Genomic DNA, 27,732 nt, shown 5'->3' with positions numbered 1-27,732 from the left:
TGGCCGTGTACCTCTTGTGAGTCACCTGTAGCTGGCAAGATCCTACGGACGGGATAACGTTCCCGTTATAGTCAACCATCTTAAGCCGGGATGGTGTGATGAGTGGTTTGACCTTCATGGCCTGGACTGCAGAGTAAGCAATCAGGTTGGCGGATGCGCCGGTGTCCAGACGGAAGGCGACGCGCGATCGGTTGACCGTCAGGGTGGCACACCACTCATCGTCTGGATTGATGGCATTGACCTTGTTGACATCAATGACGGCAACTCTGAAGTCATCCTGGTCATCTGCATCACTTAACTGGAAGTCTTGATGCGTGGGCTGGACGGTCCTGACTCGTGTGCGAGGTTGTCGAGGATGCGCCGGATCCATGGGTTGAGCCGCACGACAGCGGGCTGCGTAGTGGCCTATCATGGCACATCTGTTGCACTGTTGGTATTTTGCAGGACATTGCCCTTTTAAGTGTAGACCTCCACACTTGCTGCACGTCATGACGTCACGGCGTTCGTTGCGCCACTGCGCATGCGCAGTGCGATCTTGCGGTGGGCGCGCCTGCGCAGTGCGTCCCTCGTTGTGGCCGTTATTCTTGGCGCGCACCTGCGCGGGAGACCGCGAAAAGCGCGGGAAGCGGCCGCTGTCGTCCGGGCCGTGGGGCGGGAAGAAATCGACGGCCTGGATGCGTTCGACGTCGTGGGCGGCCTGGCTTGCCGATTCGACGGCTGGGGACCCCCTCCGTGCCAACTCGGACGCCTGAAATCGGGCAAAACGGCAGGTCGCATTTTCATGGAGGACACAGGCTTCCACAGCAGACGCTAAGGTGAGGCTCTTTATTTTAAGAAGCTGCTGGCGTAGGCCACTGGAGGCAACGCCAAAAACAATCTGGTCCCTGATCATGGACTCTGTGGTGGTGCCGTAACCGCAGGACTGCGCTAGAATCCGGAGGTGCGTCAAAAAGGGTTGAAAAAGCTCCTCCTTACCTTGCAGGCGTTGCTGAAAGATGTATCTTTCGAAAGTTTCGTTTACTTCAGTTTGAAAGTGCTGGTCCATTTTGAGGATGACCGTGTCATATTTGGCCTGGTTTTCGCCTTCCTCGAACACCAGTGAATTAAAGACATCATTTGGGTGGGGGCCTGCGTAGAAGAGGAGCATTGCAATCTTCGAATCATCCGAGACATTCTGTTTTTCGGTGGCACGGATGTACAGGTCAAATCGCTGCCTGTAGAGCTTCCAGTTGGTGCCTAGGTTCCCCGTGACTTGCATCGGCTGCGGTTTGCCGGTGTGGTCCATGTCCAGAATGGCAGGTTGGTAGGCAGGTATCGATCCACTCCTGTACCATGTGGTGTTGGGTGTTCTAACACACAGAAGAGCCAACACAGTTGCATATGGTACAACACTTGTTTATTTAAACTCACTATTTACAACTTGGTCTTTGCACTCTGCACGTGGGGGGCTCCCTGCTTGTGGTGTTTCAACAGCTCTTTCATGCTTCCTTCTCCCCAGACCTACTGACCTCCAGGTGTCGTGCTCGTGCTTTTTATGTGGTTGGTGTTCTTGTCTGTGATTGGTTGTGGTGTTGTGTACTCTGATTTGCCTGTTAGTGTGTCCATCATGATGTGTGTGTTTGAATATCATGACAGGGGGGTAGCAATATTAATTAGCAAAAGTACGAGGTTTAAGGAAATCAAGATAGTTACGGACCCAGGGGGCAGGTACGTCATGGTCGGCGGTGTCCTGGAAGGGGCACCGGTCGGACTTGTAAATGTGTGCGCTTCCAATTGGGATGACACAGAATTCATTAAGAAGACCATGGCGGAAATCCTTGACCTTGACACACACCGACTGATTATGGGGGGTGACCTTAACTGAGCGCTGGATCCACTGACCGACCGATCAAACCCCAGAACGGGGAAAAACGTTTGGCATGGCTAGGGTGCTAGGAGCTTTCATGGAACAGATGGGGGTGGTGGACCCGTGGAGGTTCCTGCACCCGGGAGAAAAGGCGTTCTCGTTCTTCTCACAGGTGCACAAAGTATACACCGTATCGACTTCTTTGCAGTGGGGAAATCGGTGCTTCCAGGGATAACAGGAAAGAACTACTCCGCGATCGTTATCTCCGACCATGCTCCACACTATATGGATGTGAGGTTGGAGACAGGCCAGGCCCAGTGCCCCACGTGGAGGCTGGACATGGACCTCCTGGCCGACAAGGCCTACTGCCAAAAAATATCGCGGACCATAGGCGATTACGTTCATAACAGCCAAAACGGGGAGGTCTCATCCTCCACGTTTTGGGAGTCACTGTAGGCCGTGATCGGAGGAGAGATCATAGCCTACAAGGCAAGCAGAGATAGGGAAGAGAGGGTGGACTGGCAAAAGCTAGTGGGCTCCATTCTGGAAGTCGATAGAAAATACTCCGAGGCCCCGACCACAGGGCTGCTGGCGGAGAGGAAAAAGCTGCAAATGGACTTTAACCTGCTATCCACTAGGAATGATGTGGAGATGCCGGCGTTGGACTGGGGTGAGCACAGTAAGAAGTCTTACAACACCAGATTGAAGTCCAACAGGTTTGTTTCAAATCACGAGCTTTCAGAGCACGGCTCCTTTTTTAGGTGAATGGAGAGGTAGGTTCCAGAAACATTTATATAGACAAAGTCAAAGATGCAAGACAATACTTTGAATGTGAGCATTTGCAGGTAATCAAGTCTTTACAGAGCCAGAGAGAGGGGTAATGTATTAAAGAGGTGTAAATTGTCTCAAGCCAGGACAGTTGGTAGGATTTCGCAAGCCCAGGCCAGATGGTGGGGGGTTAATATAATGCAACATGAATCCAAGGTCCCGGTTGAGGCCGCACTCTTTTTTTTTCTCTATAAATTTAAAGTACCCAATTCATTTTTTCGAATGCAGGGGCAATTTAGCGTGGCCAATCCACCTACCCTGCACATTTTTGGGTTGTGGGGGCGAAACCCACACAAACACGGGGAGAATGTGGAAACTCCACACGGACAGTGACCCAGAGCCGGGATCGAACCTGGGACCTTGGCGCCGTGAGGCTGCAGTGCTAACCCACTGTTGAAGCCGTACTCATGTATGCAGAACTTGACTATAAGTTTTTGCTCTGCGATTCTGCGTTGTCGCGCGTCCTGAAGGCAGCCTTGAAGAATGTTTACCCGAAGATCAGAGGCTGAATACCCTTGACTGCTGAAGTGTTCGCCGACTGGAAGGGAACACTCCTGCCTGCCGATTGTCGGGCGATGTCTGTTCATTCGTTGTCGCAGCATCTGCATGTCTCGCCAATGTACCACGCTTCGGGATATCCTTTCCTGCAGCGTATGAGGTAGACAACGTTGGCTGAGTCGCACAAGTATGTACCGCGTACCTGGTGGGTGGTGTTCTCACGTGTAATGGTGATACCCATGTCGATGATCTGGCACGTCCCGCAGAGATTTCCATGGCAGGGTTGTGTGGCACAGTGGGTTAGGCCTGCTGCCTCACGGCGGAGGTCCTAGGTTCGATCCCGGCTCTGGGTCACTGTCCGTGTGGAGTTTGCGCATTCTCCCCGTGTTTGCGTGGGTTTCGTCCCCACAACCCAAAAGATGAGCAGGGTAGTTGAATTGGCTACACTAAATTGCCCCTTAATTGGACCAAATGAATTAGGTGCTCTAAAAAAAATTTTAAAAGAAAGAAATATATGCAATAACAGAAAGTGCAGATCTATCAGGATTGTACTGTGCTGGGACCAGTGTTCTTGTGAACCTCAAAAATAGGGAAGTACAGAGGACTTTAAACTAAATAGGGGAGGCAAGGGATCAAAAGTGGGCAGATGTATTATATCAAAGAGTAGAGATAGAGGAAGGTATTGATGTGGGAAACGTGAAACAGACGGTGACAAAAAAGAACATTTGAGCACAAATCTAAGTTAATTAATTGATAAGTCTAGAAGTAATAAAAATAATATGATAAAACTCTAAGGTTCTGTATCTAAATGCACATAGCATTTGAAACAAAGCAGATGAACTGATTGCGCAAATATACAATCTAATAGCCATTAGGGCCATCATTGCAGGGTGACATTGACTGGTACATGAATATTGAAGGGTGTGACTTTTGGAAAGAATAGGAACTTAGGAAAAGGTGGAGGTGTGGTTCTGTTAATTAAAAGTGACATTAGCACAATAGAGAGAAGGATGACTCAAATTCAGAAAATAGAAGCGGTTTGAGTAGAGATGAGGAATGAGAAAGGCAAGATGTCCCTTGTGGGAGTGGTGTACAGGCTCCCTAACGCTAATCACACAGTAGGACAGGGTATCAAAGAAGAAATAATGGGAATTTTAATCTACATATTGGTTGGAATGATCAGATAGGCAAAAGTAGTGTGGATGACAAATTCATAGAATGCTTTCGGGATGATTGGAGCCAATCAGGGAACAGGCTACTCTCGACCTGGTATGATGCAACGAGATAGGATCAATTGATGACCCCATAGTGAAGGTGCCCTTCGGTAGCACAGTATGATTGAGTTTAACATTCAGTTTGAGGGAGAGAAGAGTGAGTCTAAGACTGGTGTTTTAAACTGAAATAATATGAGGGTAAGAAAGCAGAGCTAGAAGAAGTGAAATGGCAATTTAGGCTAATGGATATGGGTCAATAGAGATTCAGTGACAGACATTTAAGGGATATTCCAGAATATACAGAACAAATATATTCTGATGGAAAGAAAATTCCAAAGGGAGGGAGGACCCACGATCAGTGGCTAACTAAAAAGATTAGAGGGGTCATGTGATGTAGGCAAGGGAGCAGTTGTGTTTTCATGAGCTCTGGCCCTACCCATCTTTTAATCCTTTTTTCTATCCTGATGCACAACCCAGAATTATTTGATCCTGATGTGTATGATCTGTCCTATGTCAAGGAAGATGCTGGCTAAATATTGGCGCTGAAGAGCCGAGTTATGTCAAAAATGTTTGATTTATTGAAGCAGTCAGAGATGGGATGGGGCCCAGTTCGCCGTGGCGGTTTCAGCGATGATGTTGGAGGAGTGCTGATGGCTGTCATTGAGTGAAGTTGTGGACGATGGTCTCGGCTCCCCGACACAGATTATTGGTACTCATATTTATGCACTGCAATATATCCAAAAGCAAATGGATGAAACAGAGAAGAGAATCCTGTCAGTCAATAGGCCAGTTTGCTTGGTGGAAGCTCACTTTTAGTTCCTGGAAATCATCTGGAATGGTATTTCAAATATCCTGATTGATTTGGGGAGATGGGGCCGGAGAAGGTACATCCTTGCCTCCCGGTCTCCTGAGGGAAGCGGGGGATGAATTTCCAGCCAAACTTCAGAACTGGCTGCTATGCTTTCACAATTGCGATTCGAAGGCTGGGCATTTTGAGTCTGATGGAGTACATTGTATCCGGTCTTAGAGGCCTGGGATCAGTAGGAGACCCCAACTACTGGTTTTCCATTGTTTTGTCCTCGGTGTTCGTCAAGAAGTGTTGGAGGCAGCTGGTGAAGATGGGTCTTTACCACCCACTGGGGCCTCGGTGTTTCTTTACTGGGGCTTCAGGATGATGGCATGGCGGATTACAAGAGCTTTGGTGAAACTCTGGATGGATCCTGGTGGATGTTCAACATTCCTCGTCATGGCTTGGCCTTTTCAAGCTGTGTGTTTGGGTATATTATCCTGCAGTTCCTGAACTGGTTCCCTTGTGATTATACTCCTGATTTTGTGTTATTGCTTTCTTTCCTGATAAAGGTGTATGATATATGTGCACAGAGGCATTTGCCGCCTGTTATTCTATGAAAATCATGCTGAGATAGTTGTATGACATGATTGTTGTGCAGTATTTACTGTTTTTTTAGATGTTGTGATCCTGGTTTCTACATGTGTAGGTACCCTTGACTGTAGTAATAGAGGAGTGGTACCGCAGCATTGGTGGGTAGGTGGTTTGGTATGGAGTTGGTTGGTGTGCTCATACAACTCCTCATTGTGGGTGAGGAAGACCCATTCAAATTATTGATGTTGTGGTTTTCTTTTGTGCTGTTGTTATTTTGGATTTAAGGAATCCTTGCTTGTCTCTTATGAAAGTACAGACGGATCATGCATCCTGGAAAAGATTGGGTTCCTTTTTTGTTTCTCTCACTGGCGTCTCTGGTGTTGAAATTGGGTGAATATTTACTGGTGCATGCCCAGGCATGGTCGGTTAATCTAACACTTCTTGGGTTCGTCTTTAATATTCATTTGGCTGTGCGGGCAGTAACAATGGTTACATTTAAATCCTAATGGGTGGGGTCAGATTGTGGGAGGGGCATTTGTTTCCCATTCTTATTATGCCATATTTTATTCTCTTTTTTAACAAGTATTCTTTGCTGCCCTGTGGAAGAGGGTGAGCACCAGTGCCACGTGCTCACAGCCTTATCCTGCTCCCTCGTGATCCTTCTCTCCTTTGGGGATTCTTTTATCCTCTCACTTCCCATATGAAAGAAGATGCCAACCACAATGATTACAATCTAATTGTATTAACATTTATTGGTCTTTTCTGTATTTGTAAGTGAAATAACGATCACTGTGTACTGTACTAGATTTTGGCAATTTGTTGCATCTTTTGGTTAAAATGTAAGATTTTGCAACTAAATCAATGTCTTCAACAATTTTTTAAACAATGCCTTTTCTTTGTTTTGGGGTTTAAGATTTGTTTACTGGCTGTTGCAAAAGTACAGGCAGGTCCCATATCTGAGAAAAAGAAGTTACAATGCGTCACTGGTGCCTCTGGTATAATTGGAGGAAGATGTGTTTAGGTGCAGGCCCAAACATGCATCAAATTGTTTTCTTCACCTGTATGAGTAATCGCTACATGTGAAGGTATGCACCATTTTACCATGTTCTCATGGCTTTACCCTCTTTTCCCCCATTCTCGATTTTATTTGGGCTGCACGGTAGCACCGTGGATAGCAATGTTGCTTCACAGCGCCAGGGTCCCAGATTCGATTCCCGACCCTCCCACAAGTCCCGAAAGATGTGCTGTTTGGTAATTTGGACATTCTGAATTCTCCCTCAGTGTACCGTAACAGGTGTTGGAGTGTGGCGACGAGGAGATTTTCACGGTAACTTCATTGCAGTGTTAATGTAAGCCTACTTGTGACAATAAAGATTATTATCCGTTCAGTTTTTTCCTACATAAACAGAGGCACCAGGTTTAACGATGAAGCTGAACCAACTGGTTGGTTTCCTGTTTTTTTGCATTCATTTGCGGAGAAGCATATATGCTGTACTGTACCAGTTTCGTGTTTGTTGTGCTATTTGTGAAAATATATATATAATATATAAATATATAATATACAAGTATATTGTGAGACCCACACAGTCATGGGGAGAATGTGCAAACTCCTATTGGACAGTGACCCGGGGCCGGTGCTGTGAGGCAGCAGTGCTAACCTCTGCGCCACCGGGCCACCCAAAGGTTCACCAGATTAATACCTGGAATGGGCAGCTTGTCTTGTAAGGAAAGACTGGACACGTTAGGCTTGTATCCGCTGGAGTTTAGAAGGCTAAGAGTCGACTTGATTGAAACATACAAGATGCTGAGGGGTCATGACAGGGTGGATGTAGACAGGGGGATGTTTCCTCTTGTGGGAGGATCAAGAACGATGGGCCACTGTTTAAAAATAAGAGGAACACCATTTTTAAAAAAATTTTAGTTTATCCAATTATTTTGTTTTCAATTAAGGGGCAATTTGGCGTCGCCAATCCACATAACCTGCACATCTTTTTGGGTTTTGGGGGTGAGACCCACGCAAACATGGGGAGAATGTGCAAACTCCACACGGACTGTGACCCAGGGCCGGTATCGAACCTGGGACCTTGGTGCCGTGAGGCAGCAGTGCTAACCACTGCACCACCATGCCTCCCGAGCGATATCCCATCAGAGAGATGTGGAAAAGGTTTTTCCTCGGACGATTGACAGATTTTGGAATTCTCTTCCTCAGAACATGTATTTTTAAAAATTAATTTTATAGGATGTGGGATCACTGGCTAGGCCAGTACTTATTGCCCATCTCTCGTTGCCCTTCAGAATGTCGTGGTGAATTGCCTTCTTTAATTGCTGCAGTCCCTGGGCTGTTGGTACACCCACAGTGCTGTTAAGGAGAGAACTGCAAGATTTTGACCCATTGACAATGAATAATGGCGATTATATTTCCAAGTCAGGATGGTGAGTGACTTGGGAGGGGAATCTCCAGGCGGTGGTGTTCCCAAGTATCTGCTGCTCTTGTCCTTTGATATGGCAGACATCGTGGGTTTGGAAGGTGCTGCCTAAGGAATCTTGGTGAGTTCCTGCAGTGTACCTTGTAGACGGTACACATGGCTGCCTCTGTTCGTGAGGGATTGAATATTCGTGGAAGAGGTATCAAACAAATAGGCTTTGTTCTGGATGGTGTTGAACTTAGAGTGTTGTTTCAGCTGCCCTCATCCAGGCAAGTGGAGAATATTCCATTCCACTCCTGACTTGTGGGTGGTAATGTCTGGCAACGTCAGGATTTTGGTGTTTTAATTCATTCTGGGCTTGATATACAAGAATTAATAAATAATCAGGAGTCAAACATTTCCTGGCTAACATTCCTCAACCAACATGCAAAGATGTGAGAGTTTGCTGTCTGCAAACTGGCTGCCTCATTTCCTACAACAGTAACTGACTCGTCAAATGCAACTAATTTGCTGCAAAGTGTTTTGGGACATCCTGTGACTGGGAAAGACGCTCCAGAACTGCAAGATCCTTCCACAACCAGTGGGAGCCACAGGGGTTGGGCGAATCATCATCCCCGGAAACTACATTTTGGTTGTTAGTTAAGTTTCCTTCGAAATTTATATTAGTTAGTGTCCCACCAGGGAAAAGCACCATCCCCTCTCATTTTGGTTTAATTTATTGCCTGTTCTGTTTCTTAAAATAATATAACTGCAAGACTTTATTTCCTTTGGGAAAGTTCTTGAAATATATATCTCCATAGTGCAAATTCTATTAAATGAGGACAAACGGTTCTTCATGTTTTATATTCATTTGGGAGACATTTTAAATAGTTCCACCAATCGTGATTACGCTTAGAGCTGCCTCAGATCTCATCTCTGGAATTGCCTCCTGAACAGCGATTGGGTGTGGGGGGTGGCAGCGATTGGGGGTGGGGGGAGTCAGCGATTGGGGGTGGGGGGGAGGCAGCGATTGGGGGTGGGGGGGGAGGCAGCGATTGGGGGTGGGGGGGGAGGCAGCGATTGGGGGTGGGGGGGGAGGCAGCGATTGGGGGTGGGGGGGGAGGCAGCGATTGGGGGTGGGGGGGAGGCAGCGATTGGGGGTGGGGGGGAGGCAGCGATTGGGGGTGGGGGGGAGGCAGCGATTGGGGGTGGGGGGGAGGCAGCGATTGGGGGTGGGGGGGGAGGCAGCGATTGGGGGTGGGGGGGGAGGCAGCGATTGGGGGTGGGGGGGGAGGCAGCGATTGGGGGTGGGGGGGAGGCAGCGATTGGGGGTGGGGGGAGGCTGCGATTGGGGGTGGGGGGAGGCAGCGATTGGGGGTGGGGGGGAGGCAGCGATTGGGGGTGGGGGAGGCAGCGATTGGGGGTGGGGGGAGGCAGCGATTGGGGGTGGGGGGAGGCAGCGATTGGGGGTGGGGGAGGCAGCGATTGGGGGTGGGGGGAGGCAGCGATTGGGGGTGGGGGGAGGCAGCGATTGGGGGTGGGGGGAGGCAGCGATTGGGGGTGGGGGGAGGCAGCGATTGGGGGTGGGGGGAGGCAGCGATTGGGGGTGGGGGGAGGCAGCGATTGGGGGTGGGGGGAGGCAGCGATTGGGGGTGGGGGGAGGCAGCGATTGGGGGTGGGGGGAGGCAGCGATTGGGGGTGGGGGGAGGCAGCGATTGGGGGTGGGGGGAGGCAGCGATTGGGGGTGGGGGGAGGCAGCGATTGGGGGTGGGGGGAGGCAGCGATTGGGGGTGGGGGGAGGCAGCGATTGGGGGTGGGGGGAGGCAGCGATTGGGGGTGGGGGGAGGCAGCGATTGGGGGTGGGGGGAGGCAGCGATTGGGGGTGGGGGGAGGCAGCGATTGGGGGTGGGGGGAGGCAGCGATTGGGGGTGGGGGGAGGCAGCGATTGGGGGTGGGGGGAGGCAGCGATTGGGGGTGGGGGGAGGCAGCGATTGGGGGTGGGGGGAGGCAGCGATTGGGGGTGGGGGGAGGCAGCGATTGGGGGTGGGGGGAGGCAGCGATTGGGGGTGGGGGGAGGCAGCGATTGGGGGTGGGGGGAGGCAGCGATTGGGGGTGGGGGGAGGCAGCGATTGGGGGTGGGGGGAGGCAGCGATTGGGGGTGGGGGGAGGCAGCGATTGGGGGTGGGGGGAGGCAGCGATTGGGGGTGGGGGGAGGCAGCGATTGGGGGTGGGGGGAGGCAGCGATTGGGGGTGGGGGGAGGCAGCGATTGGGGGTGGGGGGAGGCAGCGATTGGGGGTGGGGGGGAGGCAGCGATTGGGGGTGGGGGGAGGCAGCGATTGGGGGTGGGGAGAGGCAGCGATTGGGGGTGGGGGGGTGTAGCCATCCGGGATGGCCACTTACAACAAGAAACATGGACGTTCGCAAAGCCGAAAGGGAAATATGGACAATGTAAGATGCAGGCAAGCACAGAGCCTGAATGTATATTTGTGAGCAGAGAATCTAGACAGCATCGAAACCCCCAGCCGATTAACATTTAATGGTTTATCTCCGTAAGACAAAGGACTGATACTCAGGTAACCTATACAATTCCAGACACATTGGGCCACTCCCTTTACTCAGGAAGCATAAACAGAAAGGTCAATGACCGCTTAGGACACGCCCAGCCATCAAGGCACCTGCCCCTTTATTGGCTCAGATCGAAGGCAGTGATCGAGAACTGCCCAATTAATTGGGTCCATACCGAAGGACCTCCCAAAAGAGCACGAAACCCGCCCCCCCCACCCCCCAAGGATAAAGAGAGACACTGCCATGTGTTCGATCTCTTTTGGACCTGGCGCTTCGGCAATGTCTATCTCCAACTGCAGCACCACGACCAGAAGCAAGTCCAAGTTCAATGCTCGCTACCAGACGGATGAGCCTATAGCTGAACCACAGTTACTTCTTCAGATCCAGCTTCGAACAAAGGCCACTGTTCCTCTGACCTAAGCCGGGTGCCTGAAGTTAAGTACAGGTTGTCATAGTTGTTAGGTGAAGTTTAGCTCGTAGTGTTTATGTTGCATGTATAAGTTAATCTTGTGTGTAAATAAAGTATTATTGAACTTGAACTAACTAACTTGTTGTTGGATCTTTGATCGATATCCGGTTGAATCTTGTGGTGGTGTCATTTGATACCTGGCAACTCTGAAAGCAATATAATACCAATAACTAGACAAGGAAGGGCAACCTTATTGATGCCATACTTATAGCGAGTAAATATAGCAACAGTTATTGGTGACTCTGGTGGGATTCGACCCAGAAGTGATTTTGTCACTCCGAGAGAACCCACAAAACGTTTGAATTAGAAACCCAATTGGAAAACTGAAAGAAACCACAAGTGTAAGACCAGTATCGATCAAACTCCCAAGATTCGGAAGTGTGTAGTAATTTGCATGCGTACTAACAGGTATATAAAGGTAAACTCGTTAGATTTTGTTGCATGAAACCTTCGGGAGTTGTGAGAAGCGGAAAATAGCTTAAGCCATCGCTGTTTGCATCACCGCTTTATTCCCCCCGTCCTAAATTCACGGTAGAGAATAGAGACCTAATCGTAGAAATGGAAATGAAGGCAATGGAACGCCTTCTGTACCCACAGGAACCTGAGGTCACAGCGACCAATAGAGCAGAGCACTGTCCCATATGGGAAGAGGAAATTAGGAACTACCTAAAGGGGAAAGGATGGTCCAAGTTTTGTGCAAATGAAGAAACAGGTCCTGGTTGTATAGGACAATCTTGGTGGGATAACCTGACCGAGATCCATAAAAAGCGTTTAGGTACAGTAGGCACAGTTCGTAAGCCGATGGCAATCGTGTCCTGTTTGGCACAATTGCGAGGCACAGAGGAGGTTGTGAGGACGCTCCGCACACAGCTTGAAGAGAAAGAGTAGTGAGGGAAAAGTTAGTGAATGCGAAAAAGTAAATGAGCAACTCCGAGAGCTAGCAGCGAAGGACAAGGAGAGGCTGATGTCAAATGGGCACATCAATCTTGTCTCGCTCACCTAAGCAGCTTTCATACCCAATAAAAGGCCTACCAAGACACGCAACGCACAGTTTTAGCAAGGGAAGAAACAGAACACCAAGTAGAACAATTGAAAAAGCAATGCGAGGACTTAAAGGCAGCCCTACGAGCCCTCCACAGTTCCACCACGGAACAAAGGCAGACCATGCCAAGTGCAGGCAGCAAATTGCAATCACTGCTCTCAGTTCAGAATGGTTTCAGAGATACCTTTGGACCAAATTTAGACCAGGAAGATGATCCCGATTGGCAGGAACTTAATGAAACTGCCCATTGATATGTAAACGGAACTGAAATTCAGAATAGAGCCCCCCAGGTCCCGAAAAGGAAAGCACCCGCACCACCGACTGCACAGGCAGCACACAAAACTATGAATCCAGTCACCACGCAGCGCACCGACAGAAGACCAACCCCACTAACCATCACCCAGTTAAGGGATGCCCGTGATAAAATAGAAACCTTTCAAAACACATCAGACCCACACCATTTCTTTGAGCGAGTTAGACAACAGACAGTCATGTACGGTCTGGACGAGAAGGAACAAGTGAAACTCATAGTGATGACCCTTGACCCATCCGTTAGTTCAGCCCTTCCCGACCCACAAAATGTAGGAGGAGGTAGCCTCCAGGATATGAAGACAGCTTTCCTAGATGCAATTGACTATAATCGAGGAGATCCCGTAGAAGGACTCAACCGATGTAGGCAGAAGAATGGAGAGCATCCAACAGCATTTGCTGGACGCCTCTGGATACACTTCACAGCAGTATTTGGAGATTTAGCCCGCGCCCATTTAACTGCAGACAATACGGCCAAATGGACCCGTATTTTAGTCTCCCATGCCACAGATGCCGGACAAAAAGCATGTGCAAATTAGACCCCTCAGACCCTGCACACAATGAAGTGTGGGTTCTGAAGAGACTCTCTAGAGCTTGGGAACAATCCCTACATAACAAGGCAGAGCAGAAGGTAGAAGCAAACATGAATCCAGTAAGGACACATCAAGACCCCGCATGGGTAAATGAAGGCAGAAATAACGCACAGCACCATAAAGCACAGGGATGGTATAATTGTGGACAGAAGGGACATTACGCCCGAGAATGCAATGCCCCCCTGAACCCGCAACGGAATCAGCACGCAAATGCCCCACACAGGAACAATGCCAGGCCTATCCACAGCATTAGCGCCCATTCAGATAATTTGGCCATAAATGGCACCGATTGAGTGTTCGGACTCCCCAACTTGGGTCTGCGTCACACTCTGGAACAGGTCCTGAAGACCAGCAGTCACAGGCACAGTCTGGGGACACCCCGTAGAGTTCCTTTGGGACACAGGAGGGTCCCAAACCACGTCAAACTCCTCCACAATGTACCGAGATATATGCCCCGCTACAGACACTATCACTCTTAGTGGATTTACAGGACACCTACAGCAGGGACACATTACAGTCCCTGTGGATATTCAGATCGGTAACATTAGAACCAAGCACTCGGTCGTTTTAGTAGATTTACCCCAGACAGCAGAGCACATCTTGGGGATAGATTTCATAAGCTACACCAGTGTTCTTCAAACTCGGGGGCGCGACCCGCAGGTGGGTTGCGGGTGGGTGTTGGAGGGTCACGGAGCCGTCCTTCCGATCGCGCAAATCCCTGCGCAGCAGCCGGCTTTTAATAACGCCGGCTGCAAGCGGCCTTCAAAATGGCCGCGAACATGTAAAAAAAATTCAGCTGCACTGCGCATGCGCGCACAATCATTGGCGCGCATGCGCAAAACTATGCGCATGCGCGTCGATGATCGGGCACGCATGCGCAGTGCGGCCGCTATTTTTTTAAAAAACGGTCGCAGCTTTTTGTTTTACAAGTTTGGGGTCTTTTTATTCATTTTATTTTTTATTACAAGTTCGGGGGGGGGGGGGGTTGATTTGATAAAATTTTACAGGAAAAAAAAATGCAGAACTTTGGTCAGATGGAGACTCCATACATTCCAACACCGGAAGGCTTCACCTTCGTCAAACAGGTTCCATTGGAGGAGGGTGTACGAGGGACAAAGGGACCCAAAACCATTTCCTCCATTTTTGTCAGCAGCAAACAAGGTAAGAGAAAATGATGGGTCGCTCAGGTCGGCTGGGTGGTAAAAATGGATCCCCGAAAAAGTTTGAAGAACACTTGAGCTACACAACCTTTCTTTTGACCTCGTGAATAAGTGTGTGTGAAAAGCAGCACGAGCCCCCGCCACGCTCACAGTAGGAGACTACAAACACAGGATTAGCTCAGTGGGATATTACTGGTTTGATCCACAAACCATTACCACGGACAAAACAGTTTGGGAAGTCTTAAAGAAACACAATGCATCTTTTGCCCAGCACAAGCACGATTGCGGTAAAATTCCAGGAATGGTCACCATTACAGGTCCCAATCCTAAGCCCCAGAAACAATACGGTTATCCACAGCAAGCCGAGGGAGAAATAGCTAAGGTAATTCAAAGTTTATTGGATCAACGTGTACTTCGGCCTGTAGCCTCAACGAACAATGCCGCGATTTGGCACGTAAGAAAACCAGATGGTTTATGGAGACTGACCATCGATTATAGAGAATTAAACAAAGTAACTCCGTTAGCAGCCCCCACCGTTGCCACGAGTCCCGAGACCATGTTAAAGCAGTGACACGAGTCAAAGTTTTTCACGGTTCTGGACATTAGCAATGGCTTTTGGTCCATTCCATTGGATAAAACGTGCCAGTATAAATTTGCGTTCACCTTCCAGGGACAGCAGTACACGTGGACATGCCTTCCACAAAGCTTCCATAACTCCCCCTCCATTTTTCACAGACAATTGGCGAATGGATTGTCGAAATTTTCCCAACCCGAATGCCTCATTCAGTATGTGGACGACTTGCGCCTACAGGCCGACACCAAGGAAGAGCACATTTTGCATCTTTCTGAACTATTAGGTCTCCTAAAGGAAATTGGATGTAAAACCAAGCCCAAAAAAGCCCAAACTCTCCAAGTAAAGGTCACGTATTTAGGAAGTCATAACACATGGTAAGCGCGAGATAGAGCAAAAACGTATTGACTCAATTGTGAAATTGCCCTTGCCCCATAATGTTACAGCACTCCAGTCATTTTTAGGACTGGTTGGTTATTGCAGGAACCATATAGACGGTTTCACCACAAAGGCAGCCCCACTTTCCGAGTCCTTAAGGAACAGGCCCCATGGAAATGGCTTCCACAGCACACGGATGCCATCGATGCACTAAAACGCGCCCTAGGTACAGCTCCCGCTTTGTAGGCACCAGACCCCCACTCCCCATACGCAATAGAGGTAGCGACCACCGACCGAACCCTTTTGGCCGTACTTCTCCAGGAAAGGCACAATCGTTTAGGACCCGTAGCCTATGCCTCACGAGTTTTGGATCCGGTCGAGCAAGGATTTTCAGCCTGCGAAAGGCACTTGCTCACAGTTTTTTGGGCTGTCCAGTACTTTGCGTACATCACAGGACACAACCCCGTAACCAGTTTGACCGAGCACACCCCAATCCAGCTACTGTTAGACGGTAGGCTGAAGGACGGTACAGTTAGCCAAATTAGAGCAGCGCACTGGACCCTACTCCTACAAGGACCCGACATTACAGCAAAGAGGACAAAGATGCACATGTTTCTGGCCGATAATTTACAATATGCAGGAACCCCACAAGTGTAAAATCATTGCAGCCAGGCACAACACAGGACCCTTTATTCCCAAATCGTAACCGACAAAAACAGGCATCAGACCACAGAGAACCCAGCCCACAGATAAAGCTCTAAAAATGTATGTAGACGGCTCCTCCACCGTTGGTAATGGGAAAAGGATTACGGATGTGGCATATATGTAGAAGACACGCAGGAACGCGCATTAGAGGAGATATCATTAAAGTTGCCAGGACATTTAGGTTCGCAGGCAGCCGTGTTATCAGCCAATGCATACATTGTGCAGCACCCGGCTTTGTTCCCGACCCCAGCAGACATATATTCGGACAGTTTATATGTTTGCAACTGCTTGACGGAATTCCTGCCCCGTGGGAATTTAGAGGACTTATATCCGCCAACGGGAAACCCCTACTCTCAGCGCCATTACTAAAGCTGAAGATCGCAAATATGGAATCCTAAAGGTTAGAAGCCATCATCGTTCCTCCCCACAGTGTAACGTAAAAGCAGACGCCCTAGCAAAAGCAGGCTCACGACATGGTCACTTTTGGCAACCCCCCCCTCCCCCTCCCCCCGAGAGTGCCCCAGTACACGTGGTCCAGGTCTCACAGACCAATATTCAAGATTTGGCACAGGCACAAAAGGAAGACGACGCGCTTAAGGAAATATTAAAAGGAGACTTCCCAGCTCCCTATGATAGGTTTAAAGACATGTTAGCAATACACGACAGAATCATATTGAAGAATGGTATTTATGTGGTCCCCACCCAGGACAGGAACCAGATTATTTGTCAATTCCATGACAGACCTGGACACCAAGGGATAGAATCCACCCTTGCCCACCTTAGACTTCTCTGCTGGTGGCCCGATTTAAAAACTGATGTAACCCACTACATTGAAAATTGTTTAATTTGCGCCCAGAACAACCCAGACAGATACGCAAAGAAAGGTCAGCTAAGACACACCCGCCCTGTTAATGGCCCATGGACGAACTTACAATTAGATTACATTGGTCCCCTCCCCCCTGCAGAAATGGATTTAAATATGTGTTGGTCGTGATCCTTCACAAAATGGGTGGAAGCATTCCCTTCCAGGACAAACACGGTTAAAGCGACAGCGAAAATTCTAACCCAGCAAATATTTACTAGATGGGGACTCTCCTCTGGTATTGAGTCGGATCAAGGTTCGCACTTCACAGGAAGAATAATGAAAAACATCCTAACAATTTTCAGAATTAAACAGAAGTTCCACACTGCCTATCACCCACAATCCAGTGGCATTGTGGAACGCATGAACACTGAAAGACACCTAAAGACAACACTGAGGAAGATGGTACAGCAGCAATACACGACATCGGACACAGTTCTCCGGGGGGGGGGGGGAAGAGGGCAGCGATGGGGGGGAAGGGGGCAGCGATCGGGGGGGAAGGGGGAAGCGATCGGGGGGGAAGGGGGAAGCGATCGGGGGGGGTAGCGATCGGGGGGGGGTAGTGATTGGGGGGGTAGTGATTGGGGGGGTAGTGATTGGGGGGGTAGTGATTGGGGGGGTAGTGATTGGGGGGGTAGTGATTGGGGGGGTAGTGATTGGGGGGGTAGTGATTGGGGGGGTAGTGATTGGGGGGGTAGTGATTGGGGGGTAGTGATTGGGGGGTAGTGATTGGGGGGTAGTGATTGGGGGGGGGTAGTGATTGGGGGGGGTAGTGATTGGGGGGGTAGTGATTGGGGGGGCAGTGATTGGGGTGGGGTAGTGATTTTGGGGGGATGATTGGGGGGGTAGTGATTGGGGGGGGTAGTGATTGGGGGGGTAGTGATTGGGGGGGTAGTGATTGGGGCAGGGTAGTGATTTTGGGGGGGGGTGATTGAGGGGGTGGTGATTTTGGGGGGGAGGGGTAGTGATTTTGGGGGGGGAGTAGGGGGTAGTGATTTTTTTGGGGGGAGGGGGTAGTGATTTTTGGGGGGGAGGGGGTAGTGATTTTGGGGGGGGGAGGGGGGTAGTGATTTTGGGGGGGAGGGGGGTAGTGATTTTGGGGGGGAGGGGGGGGTAGTGATTTTGGGGGGAGGGGGGTAGTGATTTGGGGGGGTAGTGATTTGGGGGGGGTAGTGATTTTGGGGGTGGGGGGGTAGTGATTTGGGGGGGGGGGTAGCGATTTTTTTTTGGGGGGGGGCTCTTTCGCTCACTGACCGGCTGTTGCTGTCTGCCGCCTCCGGAGTGCTGCTTCTGGAAGGCGCGGAAGATTTCCTCTTGAGCGGCGGCCTCCTGTTTTCTTTCAGAGGCAGTCGTGGCTGACTCATGGTGCGGGTACCGGGGCTGGGAAGGGGACCGGGGCAGCGGTGTGGGTGCCGGAGTCTGGGTACCGGGTCTGTCGGTCGGGGCCGGGTCTCTAACCGCCCCACCCCCACACGCCCTGGTTTGAAACTGCCGCCGCTCGAACGCGCCAATCAGCGCCCGCCCGCCTCCCTCGTTGCTCTGGCAACGCCCCCGGGCCGAGCTCCAGCCTCAAGCCTAAATCGAGCCGCCTGGGGAATGGCAAACCCAGATATCACCAAATCTTCAGCCTGCCTTGGGAAGAAACAACGGTGATGCAACATCACTGAGAAGAATTGCGTTTCTACAAATTACCTGTAGGGAAATTACTAAAAATGGAATGCTTAGAAGTGATTCACTAAGATGTGTATTCCCTCCACATTGCTCTAAATTAATTTATTTGAAATGAAATGAAAATCGCTTATTGTCACAAGTAGGCTTCAATGAAGTTACTGTGAAAAGCCCCTAGTCGCCACATTCCGGCACCTGTTCGGGGAGGCGGGTACGGGAATTGAACCGTGCTGCTGGCCTGCATGGTCTGCTTTAAAAGCCAGCGATTTAGCCCCGTTTGCTTTTGAAATTGTTCCTGCACCTTACTGTATGTTTATTTGTTATTTTGTATGCTTATTTTTCTTCATTCACCCTCTTTTCCCAGGGTGGAGGGGTCAGTCACCAGGGGGCAGAGGTTTAAAGTCCGTGGGTCAAAATTTGGAGGAGATGTGGAAGGCAGGTTTTTTACGCAGAGGGTGGTGAGTGCCTGGAGCACGTTGCCAGGGGAGGTTGTGGAAGCAGATACATTAACGGCGTTCAAAAGACATCTCGACAAATACATGGATAGGATGGGTACAGAGGGATACAGCACAAGGAAGTGCTGAGGGTTTTGGCAAATGTTGGTGTGGTGGTATGTATTAGGGGTATTACGGTACCCTGTGATGCCGAGATAGACGCTGGGTCCCGATTGGATCAGCCGCCTACTGGCTCCACCCAGTAAGGCGGAGTCTAAGAGCCCGGTTTCTCCCAGCAGCCGCATTCTGTAACTGCTGCTGGGGAACAAGTCTGCATAATAAAGCCATCGATTGACTCCATCTCTTCTCGTCTCGTGAGTGATTGATCGTGCTACAAGACATTACGCAGACTTAAAGGACATGGAGCTCCGAATCACCCCTGAGTGTCTGCGAATCAGCACCCACGCGGCAAACTCAGCGGCCACTTTTAAACACTGGCTAGCGTGTTTCGAAGGATACCTCCGAACGGCCACCTGCGTAACTACAGAAGACCAGAAAATGCAAGTCCTGCATTCCAGGGTGAGCCTGGAAATCTACACTCATATAGAGGACGCAGAGGATTTCCAGTCGGCGCTCGCCATGCTGATGGGATTCTATGTTCGGCCCGTCAACCAGGTCTGCGCACGCCACCAGCTCGCGACGAGACGGCAGATCCCTGGGGAATCGCTGGACGAATTCTACAGTGCGCTGTTGATACTGGGGAGAAACTGCAACTGCCCATCGGTTTCGGCGATTGAACATACGGAACTACTAGTTCAGGATGCCTTTGAAGCAGGTATGCTCCCGTCCCAAATTCGCCAGCGATTGCTGGAGAGAGACGCACTAGGCCTCAAGGAGGCACGGGCCCTCGCTGGCTCGCTTGATGTGGCGTCACAGAACGCCCGTGCCTACGCCCCCGACCGCGTGGCTGCCCCTTGGGCACCGTGGACCCCCGCCACGACCGACCCCCCCCCCCCCCCCCCCCCCCGGGACCCCCCACCCACCCGCAGGCCTGTGCTGACAGAGCGCCAGCCCACCCGGGGGGGGGCCCCGCTGCTACTTTTGCGGGCAAACGAAACACCCCCGGCTGCGCTGCCCGGCCTGCTCAGCACTCTGCAAAGGGTGCGGCAAAGAAGGGCACTTTGTAGCGGTGTGCCAGGCCTGGGGGGTGTAGCCACCTAAAATGGCTGATTCCCGATTAATTTGGCCAAAATCCAATATAAAATGGCTAACCGAAAAGGCTGATGGGAAAAGCAGCCAACAGGGCACAAACGGACAGCTGCAGACGGAATAGCGTATTCGGCTCTGGGGAAGTCGGCCCAGATCGATACCTGCGACCATTAGCAGCACATCAACCCAGACATCTGCAGTTTAATCGGCTATCCCCGGGAACAATTGCAACATCTTAGCAATTGAATGCCGGGCCAGACCTCTTGACGCCAGCAGTGGCCGAGACAAAGACAGGTGAACGACCACCCCCCGATCAAGGAATCGCCCCATTATTGGAGCATATCGAACCCAGTGATTGGGAACAAGTCCAATCACTTGGGACTCAGGGTCAAGGGCCGCCCCGAGAGGCGGGAAGCCCCATGGCCCTATAAATTGAGGGGCCAACTTCAGATCTCTCTCTCTCTCCCTTCTTCTCCTGCTCGCAACCTTCGCAAGAACCATCGACCAGCAACCGTAAGTTTGACTCCAGCGATAGAGACTCCTAGCCATCGACCTGTATCAGTCTTTTGAATCCCGCAGGCCAGACCCAATTCGAGAAGCCATTCGTTTCCCTGACCTGGTGGGCCATTCCTAAAAGTTAAGTATTGGCCAGTAGTGGCAGGTAGTGATATAGAAAGTAGGATTATTGTGTAAGTATTTATTGCTGTCCATAATAAATGACCGTTGATTCAATCTTACTAAGCGGTGTGCTGTCTTATTAATCATAACTCGAGCTTGAACCACGTGGCGGTATCAGAAAGATACCTGGCGACTCGTGAGCGAAGGTGACATAAGCAGAACTAATAAAACTAAGGCTAATAAGAGCAACAGGGGTCACTGCAATCTACCGGGGAGAACCAGGACCCCAAACTCACCCCCCCCCAACGATCCATGTGCAGCCAACGGGTCCCGGACTCCATACGCCCCAGACCGCGCGGCTGCCCCTTGGGCACCGTGGACCCCCGCCATGACCGACCCCCCCCCCCGGCACCACCCCCCCTCCCCCAACGATCCATGTGGGGCCAACGGGTCCGCCATTTTGGGTCCCGAACTCCATGCGGGAGGGGCACCGCCATCTTGGGTCCCGGACTCCATGCGGGAGGGAGGGGCGCCGCCATCTTGGGTCCCGGACTCCATGCGGGAAGGATGGGTTTTGTGCTTCCGGCCACATGCGATCAATGGGCAGCGCCATCTTGTCCACCCCCGACCGTGTGCAACCCATGGACGCCGCCATCTTGGCTGACGGCCAAGGACCCAGGAATTGACGACTTCACGGGGCCTGAAGAAAACGCCCCGATGCTGTAACAGTGAATGGCTTCGGTGACCCTGGACCAGTCGCGGTCCCGAACGCTCCAAACGACAACAACGACGGTGCTCGTCAACGGGTACGAGATGCCCTGCCTGATCGACTCTGGGAGCACGGAGAGTTTTATACACCCCGATACGGTAAGATGCTGTTCTCTTTCGATCCACCCGAGTAATCAAAAGATTTTCCTGGCAGCAGGATCCTATTCCATAGAGATCAAAGGATTCTGCATCGCGAACCTCACGGTGCAGGGGAGGGAGTTCAAGATCTACCGGCTTTACGTCCTCCCCCACCTCTGCGCTGCCACACTCCTGGGGTTGGATTTTCAGTGCAACCTCCAGAGTTTAACGTTCCAATTCGGCGGCCCTATACCCCCACTCACTATCTGCGGCTTCGCGACCCTCAAGGTCGACCCTCCTTCCCTGTTTGTGAACCTCACCCCAGATTGCAAACCTGTCGCCACTAGGAGCAGACGGTACAGCGCCCAGGACCGAACCTTTATCCGGTCGGAAGTCCAGCGGCTGCTGCAGGAAGGCATAATCCAGTCCAGCAGTAGTCCCTGGAGAGCTCAGGTGGTAGTTGTAAAGACCAGGGAGAAGCAGAGGATGGTCATAGACTATAGTCAAACCGGGCAGCACGGTAGCACAAGTGATTAGCACTGTGGCTTCACAGCGCCAGGGTCCCAGGTTCGATTCCTCGCTGGGTCACTGTCTGTGCGGAGTTTGCACGTTCTCCCCGTGTCCGCGTGGGTTTCCTCCGGGTGCTCCGGTTTCCTCCCACAGTCCAAAGACGTGCAGGTTAGGTGGATTGGCCATGCTAAATTACCCGTAGTGTCCATAAGGGTTGGGAGGGGTTATTGGGTTGCGGGGATAAGGTGGAAGTGAGTGATTAATGTGGGTCGGTGCAGACTCGATGGGCCGAATGGCCTCCTTCTGCACTGTATGTTCTATGTAATCTATGTAATATCAATAGGTACACACAGCTGGATGCGTTCCCTCTCCCCCGCATATCCGACATGGGCAATCGGATTGCACAGTACAAGGTCTTTTCCACGGTGGACCTTAAGTCCGCATATCACCAGCTCCCCATCCACCCGAGCGACCGCAAATACACTGCTTTCGAAGCAGATGGGCGGCTCTATCATTTATTAAGGGTTCCATTTGGCGTCACTAACGGAGTCTCGGTCTTCCAACGGGAGATGGACCAAATGGTTGACCGGTACGGTTTGCGGGCTACGTTCCCATACCTCGATAACGTCACCATCTGCGGCCACGATCAGCAGGACCACGCCGCCAACCTCCGCAAATTCCTCCAGACCGCAAACGCCCTGAATCTCGCGTACAGCAGGGAAAAATGCGTGTTTAGCACTGACCGTCTAGCCATCCTTGGCTACGTAGTGCGAAATTGAGTTATAGGCCCCGACCCTGAACGCATGCGCCCCCTTATGGAGTTCCCCCTCCCTCACTGTTCCAAGGCCCTGAAAAGCTGTCTGGGCTTTTTCTCTTATTACATCCAGTGGGTCCCCCACTCCGTGGACAAGGCCCGTCCGCTAATCCAGTCCACGGTTTTTCCCCTGTCGACAGAGGCCCGCCAGGCCTTCAGCCGCATCATAGCGGATATCGCAAAGGCCACGATGCACGCGATCGACGAATCCCTCCCCTTCCAAGTCGATAGCGACGCGTCCGACGTTGCTCTGGCAGCCACCCTCAACCAAGCGGGCAGACCCGTGGCCTTTTTTTCATGCACCCTCCACGTTTCAGAAATCCGCCACTCCTCAGTGGAAAAGGAGGCCCAGGCCATAGTGGAAGCTGTGCGACATTGGAGGCATTACCTGGCCGGTAGGAGATTCACTCTCCTCACTGACCAACGGTCGGTTGCCTTCATGTTCGATAATGCACAGCGGGGCAAGATCAAGAACGACAAGATCTTGCGGTGGAGGAGCGAACTGTCCACCTATAACTATGAGATCTTGTATCGTCCCGGAAAGCTGAACGAGCCTTCCGATGCCCTATCCCGCGGCACATGTGCCAACGCACAAGTGGACCGTCTCCGAACCCTCCACTAGGACCTCTGTCACCTGGGGGTCACTTAGTTCTGTCACTTCGTAAAGACCCGCAACCTGCCCTACTCCATCGAGGAGGTCAGGACAGCCACCAGGAACTGCCAAATCTGCGCAGAATGCAAGCCGCACTTCTACAGGCCAGATAAAGCGCACCTGATAAAGGCTTCCCGTCCCTTTGAGCGCCTCAGTCTGGACTTCAAAGGCCCCTTTCCCTCCACCGACCGCAACAAGTACTTCCTGAACGTGATTGATTAGTACTCCCGGTTCCCGTTCGCCATCCCCTGCCCCGACATGATCGTGGCATGATCATGGCCACGGTCATTAAAGCCCTCTGCACCATCTTTACACTGTTTGGTTGCCCCGCCTACATACAGAGCGATAGGGGGTCCTCCTTCATGAGTGACGAACTGCGTCAATTCCTGCTCAGCAAAGGCATTGCCTCGAGCAGGATGACCAGTTACAACCCCCGGGGGAACGGTCAGGTGGAGAGGGAGAACGGAACGGTCTGGAAGACCGTCCTTCTTGCCCTCCGGTCCAGAAGTCTCCCAGTTTCCCGCTGGCGGGAAGTCCTCCCAGACGCCCTCCACTCCATCCGGTCGCTGCTTTGTCCAACAACGAATCAAACACCTCACGAACGCCTCCTGGTCTTCCCTAGGAAGTCCTCCTCCGGAACGCCACTTCCGACCTGGCTGGCAGCCCCGGGACCCATCCTGCTCCAAAAACATGTGCGGACGCACAAGTCGGACCCATTGGTCGAGAGGGTTCATCTCCACGCGAACCCTCAATACGCCTACGTGGCGTATCCCGACGGCCGACAGGACACGGTCTCCCTGCGGGACCTGGCGCCCGCCGGAGCTCCACACACCCTCCCACCGGCGCACCCCACAGCCGCCCTCTCCAGAGCTCCACACACCCCACCCCCAACACCAATCACCCCCTTCCTCCAACCGGCGCACCCCACAGCCGCCCCCTTCTCGGGTGGATCGGTCTTCCCCCCCCAGTCGCGACTAAGGGTAGTGGAACAGGAAGAGGCGTCGTTACGCTCCCAGAGACGACGGTGCCCGAGCCAGCGCCTGCATCACCACTGGGGCTGAGACGATCGGCGAGGACGACCAGGGCACCCATTCGACTCATCGAATCCGTATCACAAAGCAAAAAATGCCTCTGTAAATAATTCAGTTGCCTAGTAAAAGTTGCATTGTAAATAGTACTGGTAGTTTGATATCGGAGCATAGCCGCCGTGTTAGCGACATCCTAGGTACCGACTCTGTAAACCCCTACCACCATACGGCCCACTACCCCCGCCGGGTTCTTTTTTAACAAGGGGTGAATGTGGTGGTATGTATTAGGGGTATTACGGTACCCTGTGATTCCGAGAGGCTATTACTGGATAGACGCTGGGTCCCGATTGGATCAGCCGCCTACTGGCTCCACCCAGTAAGGCGGAGTATAAGAGCCCAGGTTCTCCCAGCGGCCGCATTCTGTAACTGTGCTGCTGGGGAACAAGTCTGCGTAATAAAGCCATCGATTGACTCCATCTCTTCTCGTCTCGTGAGTGATTGATCGTGCTACAGTTGTATCATGATTGGTACATGATTGGAAGGCCGAAGGGCCTGTTCCTGTGCTGTATTGTTCTTTGATTGTGGGCATTGCTGAATGGACCAGCATTTATTGCCCATTCCGAATTGCCCTTGAGAAGGTGATCTTGCTGAGTTGCTGCAGGGCATCCTGCAGAAGGTGCACACTGCTGGTATTGAGCGTTGGCTATGGAGGGTACGAATTTTGAAAGTGGCTGATCAGAGGGGCTGCTTTGTGCTGGATGGTGTTGGGCTTCTTGAGTGTTGTTGGATTAGGGTTATTAGTTTTCAGTTGTATCAGCCCCAGCCTTGCACACCAAGTCGAGGCATTCACCCTCCACAGCACCTCACACCACAATCTCTCCTCCAATACCGCCCCCAGCTCTTCATCCTACTTAGCCTTAATGCCCACCCTCCGTGGACACCGTAGCCTCCTCCAAAATCCTGCTATAAGTCACTGAGATGACCCCTCTCTCCAACCCCTCCTTCCTGACAGCAACCCCTCCAACAACAAAGAGGTGGGGCACTATTGAGAAGGTCGGGAAGACTTTCTTCGCAAAGTCCTGCACCTGCATGTACTGGAAACCCTCCCCCTGCGCCAACCCAAACTTCTCACTCAGCTCCTCCAAACTTGTAAACCACCCTTGCAGAAACAAATCCTTCATCTCCCTGATCCCCCTCTCCTCCCGTCCTTGGAAGCTCTCATCCATATTCCCCGGCTCAAATCCGTGATTCCCCCGCTTATCGGCATCCCCTCTGACCCAGCCCCTAGCTTAGAGTGCTGTCTAAACTGCCTCCAAATCGTCAATGTGGCCATCACCATCGGACTCCCCGAATATTTCCCTGGGACCATCGGGAGCAGCGTCGTTGCCAGCGCCCACAACCCTGACCCCTTATATGAGCCCACCTCCATCCTTACCCACAAAGCCCCTGCCTCCCTATTCCATCCCTGAATCTTCTCTGCATTCGCCGCCCAATAATACATCAGATTCAGGAAGCTCAACCCCCATGACTGTTGTCCCCTCTGAAGCACCACCTTCCTTACCCTGGCCACCTTCCCCGCCCATACAAACAAACAGATCAGCCTATTCACCTCCTTGAAAAACACCTCAGGCAAAAAGACTGGCAGGCACTGAAACAAAAACAAAAATCGGAGTAAAATGTTCATTTTCACTGCCTGTACCCGGCCCGTCAATGACAGAGGAAGATTATCCCACCTCACCAAATCATCATTCACCCTCCACACCAAGCTAGAGAAATTCAACTCACTTTTCCCCAAATTCAGCTTACACCCTGAGAACATCCCAAATCTTTGAAGCAAACCCACTATGTTCCCCACCGAAGAGCCCGGCTCCGAAATGTAGAACAATATGTTAAGACGTTTTAGTTGCTGTGAAATGAAGAGTCTAAAGTTCTTGTTCTTTTTCACCAAACACCATTTATTTCACTTCCACAGCCTCTGCACAAAACTCTTAACAACGCACCACCTGACAGAGGCCACCTGAAGTCCCTTTACATATCAGTGTCAATTAATGGATACTTAACATAAATGAGACAACTAATTGCAATGTCTCTTAACCCATTACTTAACAGTCTCCCCTTCCTTGGAGAAAAAAAAAAATTAGGTGAAAACAAAATTTCAAGAAACTCAAAAACACACACAACTTTTTTTTGTTTGGATGATAAAGAAAAAAAAACAGTCACAGAAACAAGCGCCCTTCATTAACAATATCCAAAAGTTTCTGTGAACCCGCCCCTCTTTTCGTAAAACAGTCTGACAGTTGATAGCTCCTGTCGACCCATTTAATTTTTGTTATTTCCCCTCTGACCAACATCTGCTTCAAAACTGCGATGCCTATCTGTAACCTCTTTTCATTGACACTTTTTGTAGAGTGCACATTTTCCCACAGGGATTTATTGTCAATGTGACAGTCAATAGATATATTACCCCAAACCCCTAATCCAAAAATTTCTGTCAATATCATACTTATATAAAAAGCCATATCCACCGCCTCTACAAGGCTTAACGTCTCAGCAGCCAAAGTGCTTTTTACCACTCTCCTTATTTTCTTTGTTTCCCACACAAGTGGGCAACATTTACCATTGTTCCCCAAAAGGAAAATTATAAAACCTCCTGCGCTTGAAACCCCATCACATAAATTTGCGTAGGACACATCACTATAAACTATCAAGTGCTTAAGGTCACGTAAAACCGGGAACTTCGAAACACACTCCTGCATTTTTAGTTTGGCCAACAATTTATTTGCTCTTATTATGTCTTCCATTTTGGGATCATTCATTTTTGTACTCCATCAAAACTCACGTCCGGTCTAGTCTGTCTACCTAACCAGTTCAGTTGCCCAACTAAACTTCGCAGTTGCTCTTTTTCTATCTTTGAAACCATTGCGTCTTTTTGTGAAACTCGGCCACGACTAATTGCTATTGGCGTGATGCTTTCCAAATAAGATTGCTGACGTAAAATTGCCCCTAACTTAGTCTGTCCAATTTCCAGTCCAATATATTTAAATGCACCAGAAGCCTGACTTCCAACCCTGAATTCTTTCCTCAAACCAGAGATTACAATAGCTTCAAAATCACTAGTCCCACCCC

The 27,732-nt window shown here is 50.9% G+C and overlaps 2 protein-coding genes across 3 annotated transcripts in view; one reads left to right on the top strand and one right to left on the bottom strand.

Annotated features, from left to right (window-relative positions):
• Positions 1-18,272, bottom strand: part of net1 (neuroepithelial cell transforming 1) — a 226,080-nt gene extending 207,808 nt beyond the window's left edge. For both annotated transcript variants that reach the window (XM_072471087.1, XM_072471088.1), the window contains exon 1: positions 18,082-18,272. In XM_072471087.1, the coding sequence (XP_072327188.1) occupies positions 18,082-18,191 (110 nt within the window). In that variant the 5' untranslated portion in view covers positions 18,192-18,272. The remainder of the gene's footprint in view (positions 1-18,081) is intronic.
• Positions 1-27,732, top strand: part of usp6nl (USP6 N-terminal like) — a 373,327-nt gene that overhangs the window by 18,272 nt on the left and 327,323 nt on the right. The gene's annotated exons all lie outside the window — the stretch shown is intronic.

The sequence above is a fragment of the Scyliorhinus torazame genome, chromosome 13, assembly GCF_047496885.1.
Source record: "Scyliorhinus torazame isolate Kashiwa2021f chromosome 13, sScyTor2.1, whole genome shotgun sequence".
NCBI classification, from domain to species: domain Eukaryota; kingdom Metazoa; phylum Chordata; class Chondrichthyes; order Carcharhiniformes; family Scyliorhinidae; genus Scyliorhinus; species Scyliorhinus torazame.
This window is presented reverse-complemented; position numbering and strand designations above follow the sequence as displayed.